Genomic DNA, 21,690 nt, shown 5'->3' on the forward strand with positions numbered 1-21,690 from the left:
ACACAGTACAAATACACTGTATAGTACTGTATATATAAATATATACAATACACATAGGCAATATAAAGTAAAACCCGTCTTGAGAGACCACTGCTATGAGAGACCGCCTGTCTTGAGAGACCAGATTCTCCATGTACAGATTTAGAGATTATATAGTGTTATAAACTGTTATGAGAGACCACCTGTTATGAGAGACCATTATGTTTTGGCAGAAGGGGTGGTCTTTCAAGACAGGTTCCACTGTAGTACTATATAAGTACACAGTACAAATACACCATACAGCACTATTTAAGTACACAGTACAAATACACCATATAGCACTATGTAAGTATATACAGTACAAATACACTGTATAGTACAGTGGATCCCCGCTATAACGCGATAATTGGGGTCCACAAAATTGGATCGCGTTAATGCGGGGTTTTGCAGTATTTTACTTTTTTAAGATAACAACTCATTGGCACATATACATGTATTCATGTCTACGGTATATGATGAATAGGGTATCAACACCGTTTACTATCGTGCCGTCGTGGCATTCAGTTCATCTATAATGCATGTAATTCCACTGAAAAATTGCACACAGATTTACAATATTCATATTTTTTCCCCTAACCATTGTATCTGAATTAAACGTCTAATATATAGCATAAACATAGTATCAACACCGTTTACTTGCTGTCTGATATCGTACCGTCGGGGTTTGAAATTAATCCATAAAATATGTAATTCCATTGCAAAAATTGCATACATATTTAAACTATTCAATAATTTTGTCACACATCATTATGTGTCTGAATTCAATGGAAAAAATTAACAGCAAAATTAGGTTAAGAAAGACGAAGCACGTGTACGGTTCATTACAGGATATATGAACGGTGTCTGTACAAATTTCATACTGCTAAAATTTTCTCATGCGTTTCCTTGTACATTTATCCATTGCAAATTTCCAATAATTATCGCTTGTACGCCTATTCTTTTGAACGACTACAACAGAATAAGTACAAATCAACACATGCTTTCAGCGTACATGTAACTTTTACTTCAGATTTTGTCAATATCGAAAGAAACGTGTGATAACTGCTGTACTAATCATGGTGCAAAAAGCAGAGAATGATTTGCATTTGTGAACTTGCTTTTCCATAATGGTAAAATATTTTTATAAAAAAATAGGAAATTAATAACTTGTTCATAAGCCAAACCCATGTACATGAAAAACCAGAGAACTAAGTGTAGTAGGCCTGCAAACGTCACGAGTTACTTTTATATATTTCTTTTAAACCTGAACGCATGTACAATTTCATACCCTTTCAATTTCCAGCTAATAAAGCGGACATTATTTACTGGTCAACTGATTGCGTCTAATAACACCACCAAACCCAACAAACATGCTGGAGGCTTTTTTTTTTTACTGGATCAGTAATAAGTAACATTTCCGATAATGTTTATTTTTGGCATAACACTTTAAGAACCTGGTAATATTGTTAAATTTCAGAAGCTACGCCACGATCGTATTATATTAAAATTTATACGCAAACTCTTCCCCCAAAATGATAATAAACATTTTACACCCTATTTCAGGAACCACGCCACGATCATATTAAATTGGAATCCATACGCGATCTCCTTTCCATAATGATACTAATAAAAAAATTAAAACTAACTAACAAACAATTAAATTAAGTCAAATATACAGTATTTACAGTACCAATATATGACATAACACCATATAAGTGCATACAGTACAAATATATAACCTAATACTATATAAGTACATATACATGACAATACCATATAAGTATATACAGTAAAACTAGAGGACATAATACCACATAAATACAGTACAAATACATGACATAATACCATATAAGTACATACAGTACAAATACATGACGGGGTCCCGAGTGGCCGAATGGTCTAAAGTGCTCTCCGTTACAGATCACTGCCATCTCACCTCTGTCTGCGTGGGTTTGAGTCTTGGATTCGGCTAATGTGGGTATGTGAGAAAGCTTGCCAGTTGCTTCTTGTGGGTCAGTGGTTCTTTCTGGGGTTTTCCCGGGTTCTTCCTCCATCATTAATACTGGCCGCCAATTATAGCCTATCGTGTGCTGAAAAATGGCATTAAACCCTACAACAACAAATACATGACATAATAACATTAAAGTACACAGAGTACAAATACATGACATAATACCATATAAGTACATACAGTACAAATACATGACATAATACCATATAAATACATACAGTACAAATACATGACATAATACCATATAAGTATATACAGTAAAAGGAGGTTAAAGCTGTCCAATTAAGTACGGTTAGTATGACCGAGTGACTTCATTACACAAATGGAACTATAAATAGAAAAATGTAAATAATTCCTATACAAATCACTTATATTAAATTTGATTTTGCTTTTGTATCATTATTCAAGAACAAATCTTAATACACTTATCTTCCAGAGCATTATGCTAAAAATATGTCTATTTCTGTGCGTATTTCGGTATTTTTCGGCTTTCTGAGTGTATTCGGTGTTTCTAGTAACCCCTTACAATTCATCTAAAGTCATACATGTAGTATATAATAATAGTATGGTGTAGTACAATTATAGTATGATTATATAGTATGATTGTTATTTTCTACACGAAAAGCAATTTTTAGATAAATAGTGAGCAACAATACGAGGAACTGTGTTTTCGTGGTGATTTTCTGCAGCATACCGTAACCCTTACAACTTCGTCGAAAATATTAACCAAAGATTTGGCGTAATTGGGAGAATGGTCAAACGTTCCTTTTAGGGAACCATCCCTTTTTTCCGTAAGAAGTCAAACTTATCAGTACATATATTAAATTTAGTAATATTTCAACTTTCAGTAAATAAAACTGATTTGACTAAAGTCTATTTCAGATAAATGACTGGGTAAGTTTTGCATATCGTTCAATCACATATAAAAATTGCTGGATATGTAATTTAATAAGTAAAATCATTACGTGAAAATTATTTTCTTACCATTATCAAAATGGCAGCTTTAATTACATAAAATATGGATTTAAATAAAGTTGAATTGCCTCTATTTTCATCTAGTTCCGTACCATTTTATGTATTTGAAATAGTGTAATTGAGATTTTAGTTTTCTACCCAAGTTTGATTTTTTTTCACTGCATTATTCACCAGGGTGTAAGTATGATCAGATGAAATGATAATTTAAATTATTTTGAGTCTAAAATATCGATACATATTGCATTTGTTATTGTTGAGCGAGATTACATTACTTTTGTAATAAACTGAAGAACCTAAATTCGGTGTTTAGTTTTTCAATTACTTTCAGGATATGTATGGACATACACACATTCGTTTGTAAATAATATAATTATAAATTATTGCATACATTCACAATGTTGACAGTCACATATACACACGCTACCGAAAGACATCACAATATACCCCACCCCTATCGACACAGGGCTATAATTAGTCAAATACTTCAGCAGCAAAGAAACAACAGAAATGGTTGATACAAATGAATACCAAACTCTTCAAGTAAACAATTGTATGCTAATCTGCTTTATGCAGATTCATAGTAGCCCAGATGGCTCTCGTCCGATTTAAGGATGTGTCTATCATTAATGTAATTAAAATTCATATACTAGACTCAAAGTGCCGTGTTTCTTAAATTTTACAGCTGCAATCAGCATTCAAGAATTTGGATTAATCTATAAATACGGTCTTTAGAGTGGCACCATGTTCACACACCCGGGTCCAAGAACCATCAAGTTTCCTTGCGGAGACTGCAACAAAGCCTGTAAATGGACGACACCTTGTGTGTGCTGTGACTCGTGCGAAGTATGGTATCATCAAGAGTGTATGGGTATGCCAGATGCCGTTTTCAAAACCCTCCACAGTGTAAGCTGGGATTGTACTCAGTGTGGTTTGCCAAACTTTTCCACTGGAATATTTGACACTTTTATCTTCGATACCAGTAATAGTTACCAATGCCTTAGTGAGAGTACCCAAGCAGACAGTGAGATAAGTTTTAACAACCCAACTGCTACTTCATCTCCACACAAGCAGAGAAGCACCTCTACAACACATGGTCCCAATGGAATTAGAACTGACTTACCCATGAGAATCCTAGTAATTAATTGTCAATCTATAAAGGGGCCTGGAAAGAAGGGACTACTAAGCAATATGATCTCCTCTACCAAAGCCACCATTGTTATTGGTACGAAATCATGGCTAGACAGCAGCATAAATTGATCTGAAGTATTCCCAGCAAACTTCAGGTCCTATCGCAAAGATCGCCCAGGGGGATCCCATGGGGGGAGGGGTATTTGTCCTATTATCAGACCAGTATTCCAGTTGCGAACCAGAAGAACTTAAGGCAGATAATAACTTTGAGTTAGTTTGGGCCAAAATCAAGGTTAAAGGGGCATCAGACCTATACGTTGGTGCCTTCTACAAACCTCCATCCTCAACCGAACCAAACTACTTAGATCAGCTTCACACCTGTCTTACCAGAATCCCACGAGGTGCGCATGTATGGCTAGGAGGAGACTTCAACCTGGCAGATATTGACTGGGAGAATGAGTGTCCACTACCACAAGCCACAAACAATGCCCAATGCCAACATCTACTAAATATCATAAAGGACTCATTCCTGGAACAGGTTGTAGATGCAGCAACACGTGTAACTGAATTTACTTCAAATCTGCTTGACCTGTTCTTCACAAACAACAAAGCACTAATCAACAAGTGTGATGTCATACCAGGAATTGCTGACCATGAAGCAGTTTACATAGAGTCCAGCCTACGACAAAAGAAAGCGAAGAAAGCAGCTCGTAAAGTCTTCCAATACAGGAATGCAGACTATGGCCAGTTACGTGAAGAATTTAAGTCATTACAAGAATCTTTCTTACGTGAAACAGATAACCTTTCTGCAAATGACACATGGAAAATATTTGAGGAGAACATCAAACGGTTAATAGATAAATTTATATCATCTAAGACCTTATCTGGAAACAAAACAAAAAACCTTGGATAGACAAATCCATAAGAGCCCAACACAGAAGACGGAACAAATTGTTTGCAAGACAAAAAACAACAGGAAAAACAAAAGATCGGAAACTATACAAAGAAGCAAAAGCAAGATCACAACGCTTAGAACGGCAGGCTTACTGGAGATATATTGAAAACTTGATAGAGTCGGTAACCCACATCAAGAACAACAACCAAACAAGCAGAAGAGATTTTGGAACTACATTAAGTCCTTACGTAGAGACAGCTGTGGTGTGGCACCACTCAAGGAACACGGGAAACTACATTCAGAGGCATCCGACAAGGTTAACATACTGAATCGTCAATACCAGTCAGTCTTCACACAAGGGGATAAGAGTTATCTACCAAGCCTACATGGAGATCGTTACCCACCAATGCCTGACATTCAAGTTACTGTAGAAGGTGTATACAGCTTGTTGCGGCAAATTAACCCACAGAAAGCTACAGGACCAGACATTATTCCAGCAAGGATCCTGAAAGATCTAGCAGAAGAGTGTGCACCATACCTGAGTTATATTTACCAGAAGTGCCTCTCAACAGGTCATGTCCCTGATGTCTGGAAAACAGCAAACGTTACAGCTATCTTCAAAAATGGAGACAGATTCAAGGCCAGCAATTATAGACCGGTCTCCCTTACATGTATCTGCTGCAAAATGCTTGAACACATCATAGTCAGCAAAATGATGCAACATCTAGATCGCTACAACATTCTAACAGACTGCCAGCATGGTTTCCGTGCCTGACGAAGCTGTGAAACACAGCTCATAACCCTAGTGGATGAGCTCGCCAAATCCTTAGACAGAGGAAAGCAATATGACCTTGCAATCCTTGACTTCAGTAAGGCTTTCGATCGTGTCCCCCATGAAAGACTCCTCAGTAAGTTGGACCACTATGGCATCAGGGGTAACACACAGAAATGGATCAGAGATTTCCTATCAGACAGATCGCAGAGAGTTATAGTAGATGGAGCAACATCAGACCCAGCACCAGTTGTTAGTGGGGTACCTCAGGGGAGTGTTTTGGGTCCCATACACTTCCTGGTGTTCATCAATGATCTACCTGCAAGCGTCAAATCCAACACAAGACTTTTGCAGATGACTGTATAGTCTACCGGGAAATAAATGTCTCCAAGGACTGTGAGATCCTTCAAGAAGACCTGAACCAACTGGCCCTCTGGGAAAGAACTTGGGGTATGTCGTTCCATCCAGAAAACTGCAGCATCCTAAGAGTTTACAGGAAAAAATCAGCAATCTTGTCCGAATATACTCTTAAGGGGCACAAGTTAGCCAATGAGCAGGCAACAAAATATTGTCTAGAGACCTCTCTTGGAAAAGACACATAGACAAGATAATGAAAAAAGGGAACAGTAACCTTGGTTTCCTGCGCCGCAACCTCCAAATCAACAATGAAGAAGTAAAACGTGCGGCATATTTCACTCTGGTTCTACCAGGTCTTGAGTATTGCTCGACTGTGTGGAACACACATAGTAAAGATCTAACAAATAAGATAGAGATGGTTCAGAGGAGAGCGGCTAGGTTTACCACAAATAAATATCGTAACACTAGCAGTGTCAGTGCAATGCTCAACCATCTCCAGTGGGAATCACTCGAATCCAGGCGAACCAAGGCCCAGCTAACCATGATGTACAAGATTGCAAACAACCTAGTGGACATACCAGCAGACAAATACCTGACCCTGGCATATAGCCAAACTAGGGCAAACCACAGGAAAAAGTTCCAATTAAAGTCAGCATCGACAAATTGTTTCAAGTTCAGCTTCTTCCCATGTACAATAGGGACTTGGAACAAATTACCATCAATAATTGCAGAAGCTCCTGACTTGGTATCTCACAAGCAGGAGCTTTCCAAAATCACATTCTAATGAACTAGTCAGCTACAAGCAAGACCTAGTGATTCTCAGGGCTATGCCGGTTGAGGTTCCATATCTCATTGCCGCTACGGTAGCCGAATTGGTCTGAGTATGAAGGGACGAAAACGTACACTGACACACTTTTACTTATCTCTGCCTTTCCTCTCATTACTCTTCTGACTGTCATATCACTCCCATCTTTACTTTATCTTTGACCACGTACCACCCGTTTATTAATAGTCAAGTGTGACTGTGTCAACGTATTTATAGATATATAGATAGAAAGATAGATATGTATAATCACATATTAAAATGTCATACACTTGCAAGATCTCGGTCATTAAAGTATATATGTCAAGGCTAAACGAAACTAAATCTAAAATATGAACCACCACCGAATGCAAGATCACCATGACAAGATGTCTGGTTATTCGTCATTATCAAAGAGTTATTACAGTTTGATGATATGACCGTGTATTTCATCATTGATCATCATAAATACGTCTATCATAAATATGTGTCTCATAAATATGGCCTCCAGAGAGGTAGCATGGTCGGTTAATCATGGTATAATGATACCTCACTATTATTATTGGTGGTTCTGATTTCTTATCAAACTTGTCAAGATCTAGATTATATAAGCTTATACCTCAAAGGTTGATCAAAAACTTGACTTTCATAGTTTAAGAATAGGCCCAAGTAAACACGATATCACTCATTTATTCGCCGAACTTCAGAGTTAACCATTTCACTAAATAGTCTTACATTGTAGCATTGGAAGAAAATAACCTGTGCAATATGTCACCCAATTCTAATATCATGTCTTATGTTACCTGTTTTACTATATTCTGCACATTATATCAATCTCATATGAGCTCCTGATCGTATAAGCCTATACTCAATCCAAATCATATAAATGATATTGATGCCAGAATTGTTGCAAACTTAGCCAGTCAGATGCAATGGCGTCTTATTATTATGTGTATATATATCCCAGTCTTGAACTTTTCAACATCTAGACGATATAAGCTTATATTTCATGTTTGATCAAAATCAGATCAGAAATGCGGATTCCACAATATCAGCCGATGAGACAGAAGATACTCTAACTGGTAGTTGTGGACCTTGAACATTACTGAAATTATCTGCGCTCTTTATGATATAACATTTTATTCAATCGTATCAGAAATACTGTTTCCAGAATGGCAAAAAGCACAGCCAATCAGATTCAAGATAACCTCATTAAGATGTATGTATCTTAATCCTTATCGCATTTGTCCATAAATTTGGTGATATAAGTATATATTCCAAGTTTTTGCCATATCATTTCAGAAATACAGAATCCAGAATCAAAGACAGCCAGTCAGATGTAGGGCAGCCTCATTATCAAAGTGCCAAGGGATATTGGTCATATAAGTATACACTGAAAGACTGATCAAACACGGATCAGATATATGGCCTTTAGAATGGTATCAAATTCACTCAATCAGATACATTATCATTTCGTTATTATAAATATATTTCACTCTAATTCGTGCTCTTCCGATATATTGATGCTACAATCCTACATTTCAAGTTTGATCATGATCAGGACCAAAATATGGCTTACATAGTGAAAACAACCAAATGTTCATGATTGATGCACGATATATGATGCACATATAGACATACAATAAGCTCATGTATCGCCAAGACAAGTCGAATGGACAGCTAATGAGATGGAAGATTGCCTGCTTAATATTTTTGAATTTTGTTTATTATGGAATTCGTCCTAGCTGATGATACGGAGATTTTCCAATCTGGCCTAAAATCATTGTTCCAGAATGCAAACAAGCCCAGCAAAATAGATGTAGCATCACATCAATAATACGCATGAATCTTGCTCTTACACGAGTCCATATCATACGTTAGACTCACTTGGCCTTACTTTCGGATAATGAATGGATGATATACACGGGATCAAATCATAAGATAGACTCACTTGGCCTTACATACGGATAATGAATGGATGACATACACGGTCCATATCATAAAATATACTCACTTGGCCTTTCATACGGATAATGAATGGATAACATGCACGAGTCCATATCAGAAGCTATACTCACTGGGTCTTACATACGAATAATGAATGGTTGACATACACGGGTCCATATCAGAAGCTAGACTCACTGGGCATCATATGCGGATAATGAATGGATAACATACACGAATCCATATCAGAAGCTAGACTCAACTGGCCTAACAGTGAATTTGTCAATATGTGCATCTTCAAGGAATGAACAAAGTTGTACTGATGATTATTCTGTGTGCCTGATGGAATGATGGACATGTGGATTCCTATATATCCTATCTACCGCCTCCACAGAGGCTGGGGTATAACAAGTCGAATAAATAGAGGAGATGGACATAAGGATGGACATATGGATTCCTATATATCCTATATACTGCCTCCACAGAGGCTGGGTTATAACTAGTCGAATAAATAGAAAGGATGACATGAAGGATGGACATGTGGATTCATATATATATATATCATATATACTGCCTCCACAGAGGTTAGGGTATAACTAGCAATAAGTAGATATGATTAGTGACAAGTAGAATATGTCACAGAATTAGGCAAAAAATTAATTGGTTTTGCCTTAGAACTATTTGACTATTTTTCGTTGTACATGAGTACAACGTTATCTAGGGTGAATAAGTGTTTTTTTTTCCAGGTAAGCGACTGTATTAACATGTACCTCGCCAGAAATTACTTGCGACGAGGGACATTAAAACATGATATGCACGGGTATTTTACCCTGACTATTGCTCAATCTCCTATGGATTTAAGGAAGATCAATTTCTAACCAACACACTGGTCGTTTTTTATTACGTCAAGGAGTGTACGCTCTCCATTATTCTCCAGTCATAGGGGTAAGTGTTAAATTTATATTTCTTTTGATATGCGAAACTTATTCGGTTTGTAATGTCTTATCGCGTAATAATGTATTTATTACAGCGCAGATTTGAACTTTGAGTTACAAGTCGCTATTAGAGGTTAATGTAGTAGCATATATCAAGAGATTTTACATAAACTATTATGACCAGTTTGGTTTAATTGTAGCTGACTGTGACTATGACTAGAGCTGACTAGAGTTGACTAGATCTGTCTAGAGCTATCTGAAGCTGTTTAAAGCTGTCTGTAGTTTGCAGAGTATTTAGGGCTGCGTGCTGTCGATACGTATGGGTGTATGTACGTATGCCTGTACATGTGGTGGAGCCACGGACGAAAGGCGTAGCTAATTAGAGGGTGCTGTATGCTGTCTGTACGTGTGTATACGTATGACTGTACATGTGATGGATCCATAAAGGGTGCCATCGGCCGATAAGAGTGTGTACCAACCCAATGAATCGTACGAATGTACAAGGGTCTAGAAGCATACGTTTGGTTCAACTGTTATTCCAATTGGGCGCATTGTTATGTTCATAATATTATTTTGAATCTTAGTTGTGTTCCAAGAGATTAAGTGAATATTTGAAACACATTTGAATATCATAAGATTATTTTGAATCTTCATCGGAGTCCATATTTGAGATGATGTGAATCTCTCTTGTAGTGTATAATATTACTTGAAACTTATCTGCAGTCGATGAGGTTTCTTGGATCTATTTCATATTGAATTCATATTCTTGGTTTAGTTTCAATGTGTTAATGTTTGTGTAGAGTGATTGGGTCAATCGTATGTTGAGAGCGTGAGAGAATCATTGTATTTTATATCATATATTTTTCTTGATTAATTCATTTCATAAACTTCCATCTTTCACACATTGTGTTTGTCTTATTCATTTAGTCCAAAAACCCACTCGGTTTCTATTCTGAGACAAGGTAGAATATAAATCTTCAAGCAAACAAAGTTTTTGTTAACATTCTTTATCTGACCTATTCGATTCAAGTTGGACTTCCATGCTCGTTTCCTGGTAGCCCAGTGGACAAGCGTGTATTTTAAAACTTGTCTGACCCTGGATCTATTTGTCACGAGTGTAACTAAACACTAAAAACATCAAGACCAGTAAATAATTATGTGAAAGCAATGTGCAACCTGACAAGACATTTCGCTTATGAAAGTAAGAACTTCCAGGAACATCTAAGATCTGCATATAAGCTGTAATTTTTCAACTGGAGAGGAAATATTAAGAAGTATGCATGTTTAGAATTATATGCATGTTTCATACTGTATTCTCCCGCCCCCCTTCTCCGATGTCTGACTTGAGATTATACAAAAATTTAAGATTGAGTCCATTGCAGACACTGGAAACGTGATATTCTCAAGTGTGATAACTGACCAAGCTGCTTTGCACACACACAAACAAGGATAACAAAATAAGACACAACTGACACGTGCAAATGGCACACTGATAAGTTAAATGTGGAAATGAAATATTACTAACTGATAAGCGTAATGTGACTGCAAGTGATGCTTTGAAGACAGTATAATATCCTAGACTAATCGAACTAGGATCCCCATGGAGTAAATGAAAGCAACAATCTATTTGAACCATATTGTTGTTAGTTTCCTTTGAGTGGCTGTAGTTTGCTTTACACCTGCTACTTTCAATGTTGCCCCACACCCCACCACTAGTCATGCACAGGAAGGGGAAAAACTACATATCATCATAGACAAAAATACATACTGCAGAGAAGGGTACACTATACATTTATTGCAACACATGTTTTTGTCTTGTGTGAAGGTGCAAAAGATAGTTCAATGTCAAAAACCAGTCTAATGATAAAGCAGACAGTCTATCATCCTCTGATAAGACGTGATTCTATTATAGAACAGTGTGGACAGTTTTGAGAGAAGGGGCGGTGAAGTAATAATGAAGATTGTATAATGCGTGCTGAAAATGTATGACAGCAGCATTACGGTATATTTGTAGTAGCATGGAAATTGTAAAGGATTCGTCTTCACACCCTAATAGTAATAATGTTTACTTTTTTTAAAGACAGATAAAAATTGCATTTTGCACATAGTGTCATGCCAAATATGGAACAAATATTTGCCTTGCGTGTTTGGGAATTAGCACAGTGGTAATATTTATAATCCCAATCGAAATATACAGGAATAGAATTGTTATCACGGAGTATGTGATTACATTATTGCATGAAACCTGAATTCAATTCAAATGAAAGATCCCTTCTCCTCCTTAATATTTTTAATTGGACAAAAATTTGAAGGACTGTGGTAATAACGTGCCAATATAAATAAAGTCTCTTGAATGATGTGTCGCCTGCATTGCCTGTAGAGTACATAACCCGGAAACATATGAAAGCCAGTTGAGCAAAAAATGTAAGTCGCAACAAACACATTTAGTTTTTTATCAGTGTGAACATGAGGTAAATGCACACATGAAATTGCATGACCACGCATGGCACAGTCTCTAGAAATGTACATTTTTCTATTTACATCATATTTGTCTCTGGTACAAAATTCTGATATTATGAGAACTTTTCTTTATGAAAATATGAATGACAAGCTAACAAGGAACTATTCTTTTACTTTAGATAATAATAACAGCATATAATACACGTATAGACTAAGGTCACAATTATCAGTTTTAGATCAATGCCGAAGACTGTTCTCCCAGTCTGTGTAGAGCAGTGGTTCCCAAGCTTTTCAAGCAGAGGGCCATATCTACTATTTTTGGTAATTAAGCGGGCCACAACGTTATAAAATTATAAATGTTTATCAATGTTTATAAAATAATAAAATTCGTGTAATATCATTCTTAAATTTATCAACTATCAGCAACCAAATTCTAAAACTTTAAAAGCAGTCAGTGTCAGTCCTACCCTACAGTCATTTTCGGTTTTAAATCAAATGTTCATTTAACAATTTTAAATCAGTTTCGAAAACCGATATTAATATAATTAATTTACAATTGAAACTGTTCTTCACAACCAGTTACTGAAGTTCATATGCCAGTTTATCAATATCTGGGCACAAAGCTGTCGTGCCCAAAGAAAGGTTACTGTCAGTGAGTCTGGAACGTTGCTTGGTTTTTTTATAATTGTCATTGCGGAAAATGACTGCTCGCATCTGTAAGTCGAAACAAAACGACAAAAATATATCTCTGTGCGAATGAACGCAAGCGTTCAAATTGTTCGACAGGCAATAGTCGCCAGAATGAGATCATATGATCAGCTGAGGGTGAAGCAGGCAGCTCCAGGAATTTGCATTTCAGTACAGAATTGCATTTCAAATCAATTACTTCCTGCTGAAGGTTTTGCTGTAATTGGCAGATCTTGAAATACGAACGGATTTATGAAGAGGGCAACATTATCCTCCTCTGTTGTCAGCTCTTGAAATCTCGACTGAAAGGTATCCAGAAGACTTTCCACTTTAACCTTGTACTGTAACAGATCAAATTTCTTTTCCACCACAAGTGTCTTCATAGTTGGAAACGCCTCTAAAGTCCCTTCTGTCAGCTGTCTGATAAACAGGTGCAGTTTCATTTTAAATGCAGAAATGTCGTCGTACAAATTTGTGAACAGTTTGTCTTTTCCCTGAAGCCTCGCATTTAAAGAGCTTAAATGAGACGTGATGTCCACCAAAAATGCCAGGTCATTAAGCCAGTCATCACTCTGCAGACATTCCCGTTCTGTAGGCAATTCATCTATTTCAGACAAAAACAGATAGACAATATTTTTCATTGCCCAGAAACGTGACAGCACTTTCCCTTTCAACAGCCATCTGACTTCGCAGTGTATAAGTAGTACACCGTATTCCTCGTTCAGGGCTGATAGAAACTGTCTGAACTCACGCCTGTTCTGCGCCTTGCTTCAAATTTTGTTTACACATTTCAGAACAACATCCATGATATGTTTCAGATTTAATGTCTTTCCACACAGTGCTTCCAGGTGAATGATACAATGATATTTTAATACAGTGCGGTCAAGAAACTGTTCCAATAACGCCAGACATTTATATTTTTTACCCGTCAAAGCCGGAGCACCGTCGGTGCATAAGCTATCCAATTTTGTCCATTCTATGTTGTTTTTCTCTACACACAACTTCAGAGTTTCAAACCCTTTCAATTCCTTTGGTAGTCGCATGCATCGATTCAAGTCCTAGAAGTTCTTCAATGACTTCAGACCTTTTACGTCTATTTTTAAACCAGAGCGGGAATACTGCATTACACTGACTGCATACAGTTGTCTTTGAAATGAGAGGATGTACACGTTTATAAAGAACATATACCTATAACGAACAAATGGAAACACAATCATTTTATTATTCGTTTTGCAAATGCTATTTCCAGCACTTAGAGTCGGAAAAGATGGTGATTTACATCGTGCAAGATTCGGGAATTCACAGAATAAATGCAACTTTAAAGAATTTTTAGGAACAAGTTTGCACATAAACTTCGATGAAAAAGGAGTCAAAGTAAGTATTTTCCAACCTTTTCATTGTTTAAAATAACTCTATATGACTATACTCTCTCTCTCTCTCTCTCTCTCTCTCTCTCTCTCTCTCTCTCTCTCATCCTACTCCTCCTCCTTGATGGGAGCAATAAAGAAATTCAAAAACGTATAGAAACATTTTAACGAATAAAATAACGTTATATGAATATTTGTTCATATATACCATTTAAGGAAAGCTAGTCACATTATTACATTGACTTTTATAAGTTGACAAAAATTGGCGAAAATCACACGTTTCGGAGCCAGTAACTTCAGTTTGGTACAACGCAGAAAAGGCAAAGATGGCTTGATGGATAGTAAAATATCTCAGGAGTAAAACAATCCATACAGAGAGGGTCCTATGTCAGAACGGGTCATGGTGGTAATCTAAGGTATTTTGTCACTCTGTATGATTTTTTCCTTTACATTATTGTTTTCTTTTTCAACATCAAGGTCGCGTCGAACACCTGTGAAGAAAAATCATTGTTATTAATGCAATTTAGATAGAATGAAGAAAGAGAGAAATGAATGAATAACATTGTTTTTAAAATATCTGAATCGTTATTATTCCCGGAATTTTTCTAATATACTAATGAAGGAAATAATATAGCGCACTCTAGAAATGGGGTCTAATTGCTCACGCGTAGCGATACGTCGGCAGGTACGGTGCAACAGGAGTAGTGAATGGGGCCACCCTAGGGACAATGGGAATTACCATTAAAAACACCCCTGGGCCACTCTGGGGACTATGTAAATTTAACATGGGGAAAATTGCTGGGCCACTCTAGGGACAAGGGGAATTGAACATGGGGAATAGAGTTTAGGCTTGTCTAGGGACAATGGGAATTTAACATGGGGAATAGAGTTTGGGCCTGTCTAGGGACTATGTAAATTTAACATGGGCGATATTGTCGTGCCACTCTAGGGACAAGGGGAATTGAACAGGGGAATAGAGTTTGGGCTTGTCTAGGGACAAGGGGAATTTAACATGGGAGAAAAAAACTACTTAAGGGACAAGGGGAATTTAACATGGTTTTTTTTTTTAAAAAATAAAAAAAAAATGGGCTAGGCAATTGAAAGTCAAGATCTTTTCGAGACCTATGAGTGGCCCTGAAAAGGGCCTTTGGGTTTCTTCTTCTAATTTCTTCTATTTCTCTACCAGCTTCTTATTTTCTGTCCTACACTTTTCTATTCTTTTCTTTCTTTTTTTCCTCCTTTTTCTTCTTTTTCTCTTCTTTCTGCTTTTCCTCCTCTTCTTTCTTCCTCTTCTCATTTTCTTCTTCTTTTTCAATTTTTTCCTTCCATGCTCTCATCCTTATCCTTTCCTCTTCATCCTCCTTCTCCTCCTTCTCCTCCTTTATTTCTTTCAACAGATCACTGACGATTTCCTTTAGTTTTCGTAAGTTGTTAATCTCCATCTTCACTCGATGGGGACTATAAGAATAGTGATCCTCGTTTAGCCTAACTAACATTTGCTCCATCATACCCAAATTGTCCAGGACGTCTTGCAATGTTTTCATTTTATCATGGTGGTTCGAAGCCATCTTCTTTTTCATTCTTTGCAGAATGGTGTGAATGACGAACTTTGTGGGTTCTTATAGTTAAAGTGCGGACGTGAAGGAAAACATCCCACTAAGACACAAAATTTATATTACCTAGATCATTACTTAAAGCGCGCAGACGTGAAGGAAAACATCCCCTACTTTTCTCATCTCATATTATCTACTATTCACATACGCGAAGCAGTAATAAACAAACCCAAAATCTACCATTCACACACGGAAAGCATTAAAATCAAACCCAAATCTACTATCCACACAAACCAACTTAAGCTCTTACAAAACCAAATAATCTACTATCCACACAAACGTACGTGAGCGCTTACAAACACAAACACATACACTCACACTAGGAAGAAAAGAGTCAGTGTTTATATTCACACTACTCTACATACACACATTGGCAAATAGATTACTATATCTTTTCTAAAGGTTTGGGTAGCCCTGAAAAGGGCTGTTTTTTTTTCAAGAACTCCAGGGCACCTGGTTAATGATGGCACCTTCCAGGCCTGGCACCATACACACATCTCCGACTCTAATCTCCTTTCACTCTTCTTTTGACTGGGAGCGCAGAGGGAGGATGATTGGCTTCAGCACCCCAATCCTCTGTCTCTGGAATTTTATACAACATCCTCTCTCCTATTTTCTTTTCCTCCTCTTCTCTCGGTCTTCTCTCCTCCTCTTGTTTCTTTATCCTTGCCTCTTCTACTATGGCCTCTGCAGCCAGCTCATTCACTATACGCCTGGCATATTCCAGGTGCATCTGGAGTTCTAGAAGCTTTACAATTCTTGTATTCATTGTCTTGCTATTAACAGGTCGACGATGGGTAGCCCAACTGACGATTAGTTTTTAATTTATACTAAAAGCGCGGACGTGAAGGAAAACATCCCCTAAAGCAAAATTTATTTTATCTAGATCATAACCAAACAACGCGCTTATCTAAAAGAAACACTCACTCACTTTTTTTTTTACTACCCATTACTATTTAAAAAATTTCATTAATAATATACTATCCACATACGCGGAGCAGCAATAAACAAACCCCAAATCTACTATTCCCACACGTCAAACATAAAATAACATTATCTACTATCCACACAAACGTACCTGAGTGCTTACAAACACTAACACATACAGTTACACCAGAAAAGAGTCAGTGTTTATATTCACACTACTCTTCATATACACATTGGCAAATCGATTGTTATTTCTTTTCTAGAGATTGGGGTAGCCCTGAAAAGGGCTGTTTTTTGTGTGCGAAGTTGAAGCTAGGGCGATCTTTTATATTCTAAGAATGCGACGTCCTCTGACGATAGACTTTCTGACGATAGGTCTGCTTCTTCGGAAAGAGAAGAAGAACTCTTTGGTGTCGATACGACAATCGACAAAGCCTCTGTCAGGTTCAGGTTGCTGCTGCTGCTGCTGCTGTTGTTGTTGCTGTTGCTGCTCTCTCTGCTGTTTCTGAAGTCTGTACTTCTCTGTCCATTCTTCTTTCTCCCTGTTCACTTCTTCTCTGAAGAGCTCTTCTATCAGGTCTTCAGTGACTTTTAACATTCTCACATTCTCTATCTCTTCTGGCTTCGGTATCAGACTGTGTCTGACCCTATGCAAATTCACGTAGGCTTCGTTTAGCTTAGCTAGTTTGGAGCACATCTTCGTAGGCGGATGAGTCGACAATGGATGGTTAGACTGGAAAATACCCCGGTTTTTAAAGTCAAAGCGCGGACGTGAAGGAAAACATCCCTACACGGTTTTAGAGTCGGAACGTTCAATGAGTGTCATGAGAGGGATAGTAAGAAGTCAAAGAGCATGAATCAACATTCTTATAGCCAAACAAAAAGACAAAGGCATTTTTTTTTCAAAACAACATTTTTTATTCAAAATCACTTAACACTAACAAACAACACTAACATTTTTAACAATAATCTAACAATATAACATCAAACTTTTTTTTCTTCAAATGACAAACATTTTTTTCCAACTAATACATTATTTTGGACAAGGCTGACAACGTTGTGAATGAAATTGTGATTTCCACTGTTGCAAGTCATTAGGCCATTGATGGACACTACGTTTCCTAGCTTGAGACAAAAGATAAGCATAATGGTCACAAAACCATTGATCTACTTTCACATCGTTTCTAGAAGAAGAACGAGGATTAAAATGAGTCACTAAATGTTCTAAGGAATAGCCCAGGCTGCGATGATGCAGAAAATACACACAATATTGTCCACACACCAAGGAATCTGTGCCTTGTAATTTCACATTATTGAGTCGGGTGGTCTGAGCATTTCTTCTCATAAAGTCAATGATATCGTCTTCCAAAGGAGGCAACCCATACGAATCGAAATATTCCACACATCCTTCTTGAGGAAAGTAGACGGCTACCCAGTGGGTTCCTGGGAGATGACTGTCGTCCGTGTTGATCACATAAGCTAGATGGTATTGAGGTTTTCGATGAGGGAGTTCATCTTTAGCACAGACGACAGGATTCCAAGAAGCCGTGTACGAGCTGTGGTTCAAAAGGTAATAAGGTTCCCAGGTATCCATTGATTTGTGTGTTTTTTTCTTCACAGGTAATGATAAGTGATCAATTCGATCCTGACTTTTTGCTTGAAAATGTCTGACAAGTAAAAGGCGTTTAGCTCCGACTTCTTACTCTGGTCCAAGAGAGATTCGATGCGACGGCACTCCAGAGACGTTAATGGAGGAGAAGAATGTTTATCCAGGCCTTTATACCACTCTTTCAACACGAATTCTATTTCGATGTGATCCCAAGCTTTGTCCAGATATTCGTCCAATTTTTCTTCTTGACTTAACATCAGACATTTGTCGTGTTGAATTTGACTGGGATGATCGTTGTGACATCCATAACACTCTTCATTGGTCAATTCTTTCATTATATCTGCGAGGAATGTAGCAAAACAGGAGACTAAATGGGCTTCTTGTTCTGGCCATCTCGACTTCATCATGATAACTTCTTCGTCATTGTCTTGAGATTCTTCTTCCCCGGTCTCCTCACATTCCATCTTCAAAGTTTCTCCACTAGGTAAAGAGGGATAACAGTCTTCCATGGCTTCTAATAGTCTAGAATGACTTCTCTCAAACTGTTGATTTCTATGGTATTGTCAAATTCTGCATACAGGAGGACGTTCACTGTGTGATCTGGAGGTGGATTTGCAAACTGAATTCCACACGAATCTGACCGGATTTTATAGGGTGGAAATGTCCCTCGTCGCTGCCTTGGTCTGGAGTGAAATCAAAACCCACAAAGTATAGCCTCCTGCATAATTGTCGCACGTAATACCGTGACTGGTGTTGGTTCCTAACTGTCCCGTGGCTTCGTACAGGGACAAGTACGATCTCAAATAATTCTTTGCGACACCAAAGTTAGGCTCAAAGGGTCGGGTACACAAGGTCTTGCCGTCGCGACTGACTTCGATCTTGGACACATTGTAATGTTGAAACTCAAAAGGATTTTGATCGTGGGTTCCGTTGAAGGCTGAATTCCTGACGATAACAACAATCAAACGCTTGGGTAACTGTCCTTGGAACAGATGATCTTCGATCATAGATCGCTGTCCAGCGGGAATGGTGAACGTTTTCACTTCTACGCGTCGTATCGGATACTTGGCGGTCGTTCTGCTTAACGTGTGACTGACGTCGTTTCCCACTTTAGGCAACACTTCCACACGACGCACGTAAAGTCGGGCTTCTTGAATGATAGTTTTGTATTCATTGGCATGGGCCATCAAATGGAAAGCGGCACTGCTACGATTCAGTCTCAGACGGATATCCACCCCGTTGAGCAAATACTTTTCTTGTAACCACATGTCCAAATGCAAACGATCCATCAGTTCTAAACTTCGCCCTTGCAGAATTTTCTTACGACGGTCGTTAAACCCCACATTGTGAGGATTGTCATCTTCTGTTAGGACTGTGTCGTTAAACGTGGCTACACCTGCCGTGTCAGGTTTCCATACCACGCAAGCATCCAGATGAGTATTCTTGGCTTCTTTTCCGTACGTCAAGAGATTTTCCAGGTAGGCACGATATGGGTAAGTATCCATGCTGCTGCTGACCAGTTTGTTATTCAAGTACAAGTCCATTTCGCTGAACAATGAAAACATGAAATTGTTGACAGGAGCTACTCTAGCATCGACTCCTGGATTGGTGTTGTCCGTTTTGATCACTTTCACTTTCAAGTACAGGTAACTGCTATTCAGATCGATGTAATCTTCGGGTTGTCCTTTGATTTCAAACTCGATGGGAGCGAAATCCGTCAAAGAGGAGACGGGATGAAATTCTACCCACTGGGATTCTTGAATGGTCATCATGGTGGGGGGCATGGCAAACAGATCCAGTTCCGACTTGGAACAGGCGCAAGACTCTCGGTGCATCATTTTTTTCTGTTTTTTCAATAATCGAAAACGTCTAAGTCTCGAACGGTTTTTCTTTTCTTTGCCTTTCTAGCTTTAGACGTGTGAAGTCTGGTGAAAGGGTGTTTTCTTCGTCGTCTCTTTCTGCCTTGTCTTTGCTGAATGCCTGATTCGGTAGCGTGCAGGGCATTTATAGGTGTTTCTCGTCGGCCCAAAAGGTTTTTACCCGTTTGCAACAAGACATTTTTGCCTGCCCTCATGAAGGCTTCTTTGGGGTTTTGTTTGTCGATGATGACATTTTGGAGAAATTCTTAGCCTTGCGTCAATGCCGCATCTTTCAAGGCGTGCAATCCGCATGTCACCATCGGTTTCAACACCGGGGCCACCGAACGAAAGGAAGATTTTAACATGTCTCCTAAACCGTGTCCTCGCTGTTGAGCAACCCCTCGGTACACTGGATACATGACTTACTTACTTACGAGTCGTGAGAGAACCGTTTTCGAAAATGGAGTTTCACCGTGACTTTTCCTTTGGTGAATGGAATATTTTGTCCCAGATCTTTTATAGCAATGTTGACCGTGTCCAAATACGACTTACTGACAGGTAAATAGTGAGGATGTACAAATTCGCGGTGAACGTGGTCAGTGTTTCCACCTTCCTCGTCAGCGGTCGTGGCAGAATCCACTTTGAAAGGAATGACACGCAGTAACGGCACAGTGGTGTGTCCCACCACGTTATACTCCACCACATCGGAGTACACAAACATCAAATTCAGTCCTTGGTTTAGTTCTACCGGGGCACGAAATAACTTGCTAAAAGACTCGTTGTCGTAAATGATTGGTAATTCTTTTTTCTTGATCATGGCCATTGTAATGTCCATGTCGCCGCCCAACATGTCAAATAATTCAGGACAAAATAAAATGGACACGATTTTACTCCCGTCAAATTTTATCAAGAAGCGATGAGCTGCTTTGTGGTATTCCATGGTGACACTTTTTTTGACACTTTCCAAAACTGTCATAAACACGACATTAAACCTGGAGGCTATGGTGCTCACCTAATGTTGACCACTAAAATAATAGCCTGGGGGAATGAACAAGTGATTGGTGGTGTACTTTTGATTTTTTGTGCCAGGGGTTTTCTTGTCATATTTGCCATAGGTATCCAAGTACTGTTGCAATGGTTCGTCATGAACTTCCGCATCAAAAAAATTTTGATTGGGAAGGACATTGAGGACTTGGGTCGGGTGAATGATTTCTACTAAAGCCACTTCCCAATGGGCTTCGTGATCTAATTGGATGGCCTGAGGTAATTTGGCCGTGTCACAGCACAACGTGTTGTTGGGAAACACCTCTATGGAACTGTCACTGGGTAAG

General features: G+C 38.2%; 2 protein-coding genes and 1 pseudogene across 2 annotated transcripts; 2 read left to right on the forward strand and 1 right to left on the reverse strand.

Annotated features, from left to right (window-relative positions):
- Positions 1 to 4,319: 4,319 nt before the first annotated feature.
- On the forward strand, positions 4,320 to 5,802 carry LOC149783836 (uncharacterized). The gene is made up of 2 exons (XM_089932919.1): positions 4,320 to 4,981; positions 5,205 to 5,802. Exons 1-2 carry the CDS (start codon positions 4,320 to 4,322, stop codon positions 5,800 to 5,802), a joined length of 1,260 nt encoding a protein of 419 aa, XP_089789045.1.
- A 449-nt stretch (positions 5,803 to 6,251) lies between these two features.
- Positions 6,252 to 7,009, forward strand: LOC149783837 (uncharacterized; annotated as a pseudogene).
- A 6,166-nt stretch (positions 7,010 to 13,175) lies between these two features.
- On the reverse strand, positions 13,176 to 13,625 carry LOC149783838 (general transcription factor II-I repeat domain-containing protein 2B-like). The gene has a single exon (XM_089932920.1). It carries the CDS (start codon positions 13,623 to 13,625, stop codon positions 13,176 to 13,178), a length of 450 nt encoding a protein of 149 aa, XP_089789046.1.
- Positions 13,626 to 21,690: the final 8,065 nt, after the last annotated feature.

This window comes from Sinohyriopsis cumingii, chromosome 14 (assembly GCF_028554795.1).
Source record: "Sinohyriopsis cumingii isolate HCF-2022 chromosome 14, ASM2855479v2, whole genome shotgun sequence".
Lineage (NCBI taxonomy): Eukaryota > Metazoa > Mollusca > Bivalvia > Unionida > Unionidae > Sinohyriopsis > Sinohyriopsis cumingii.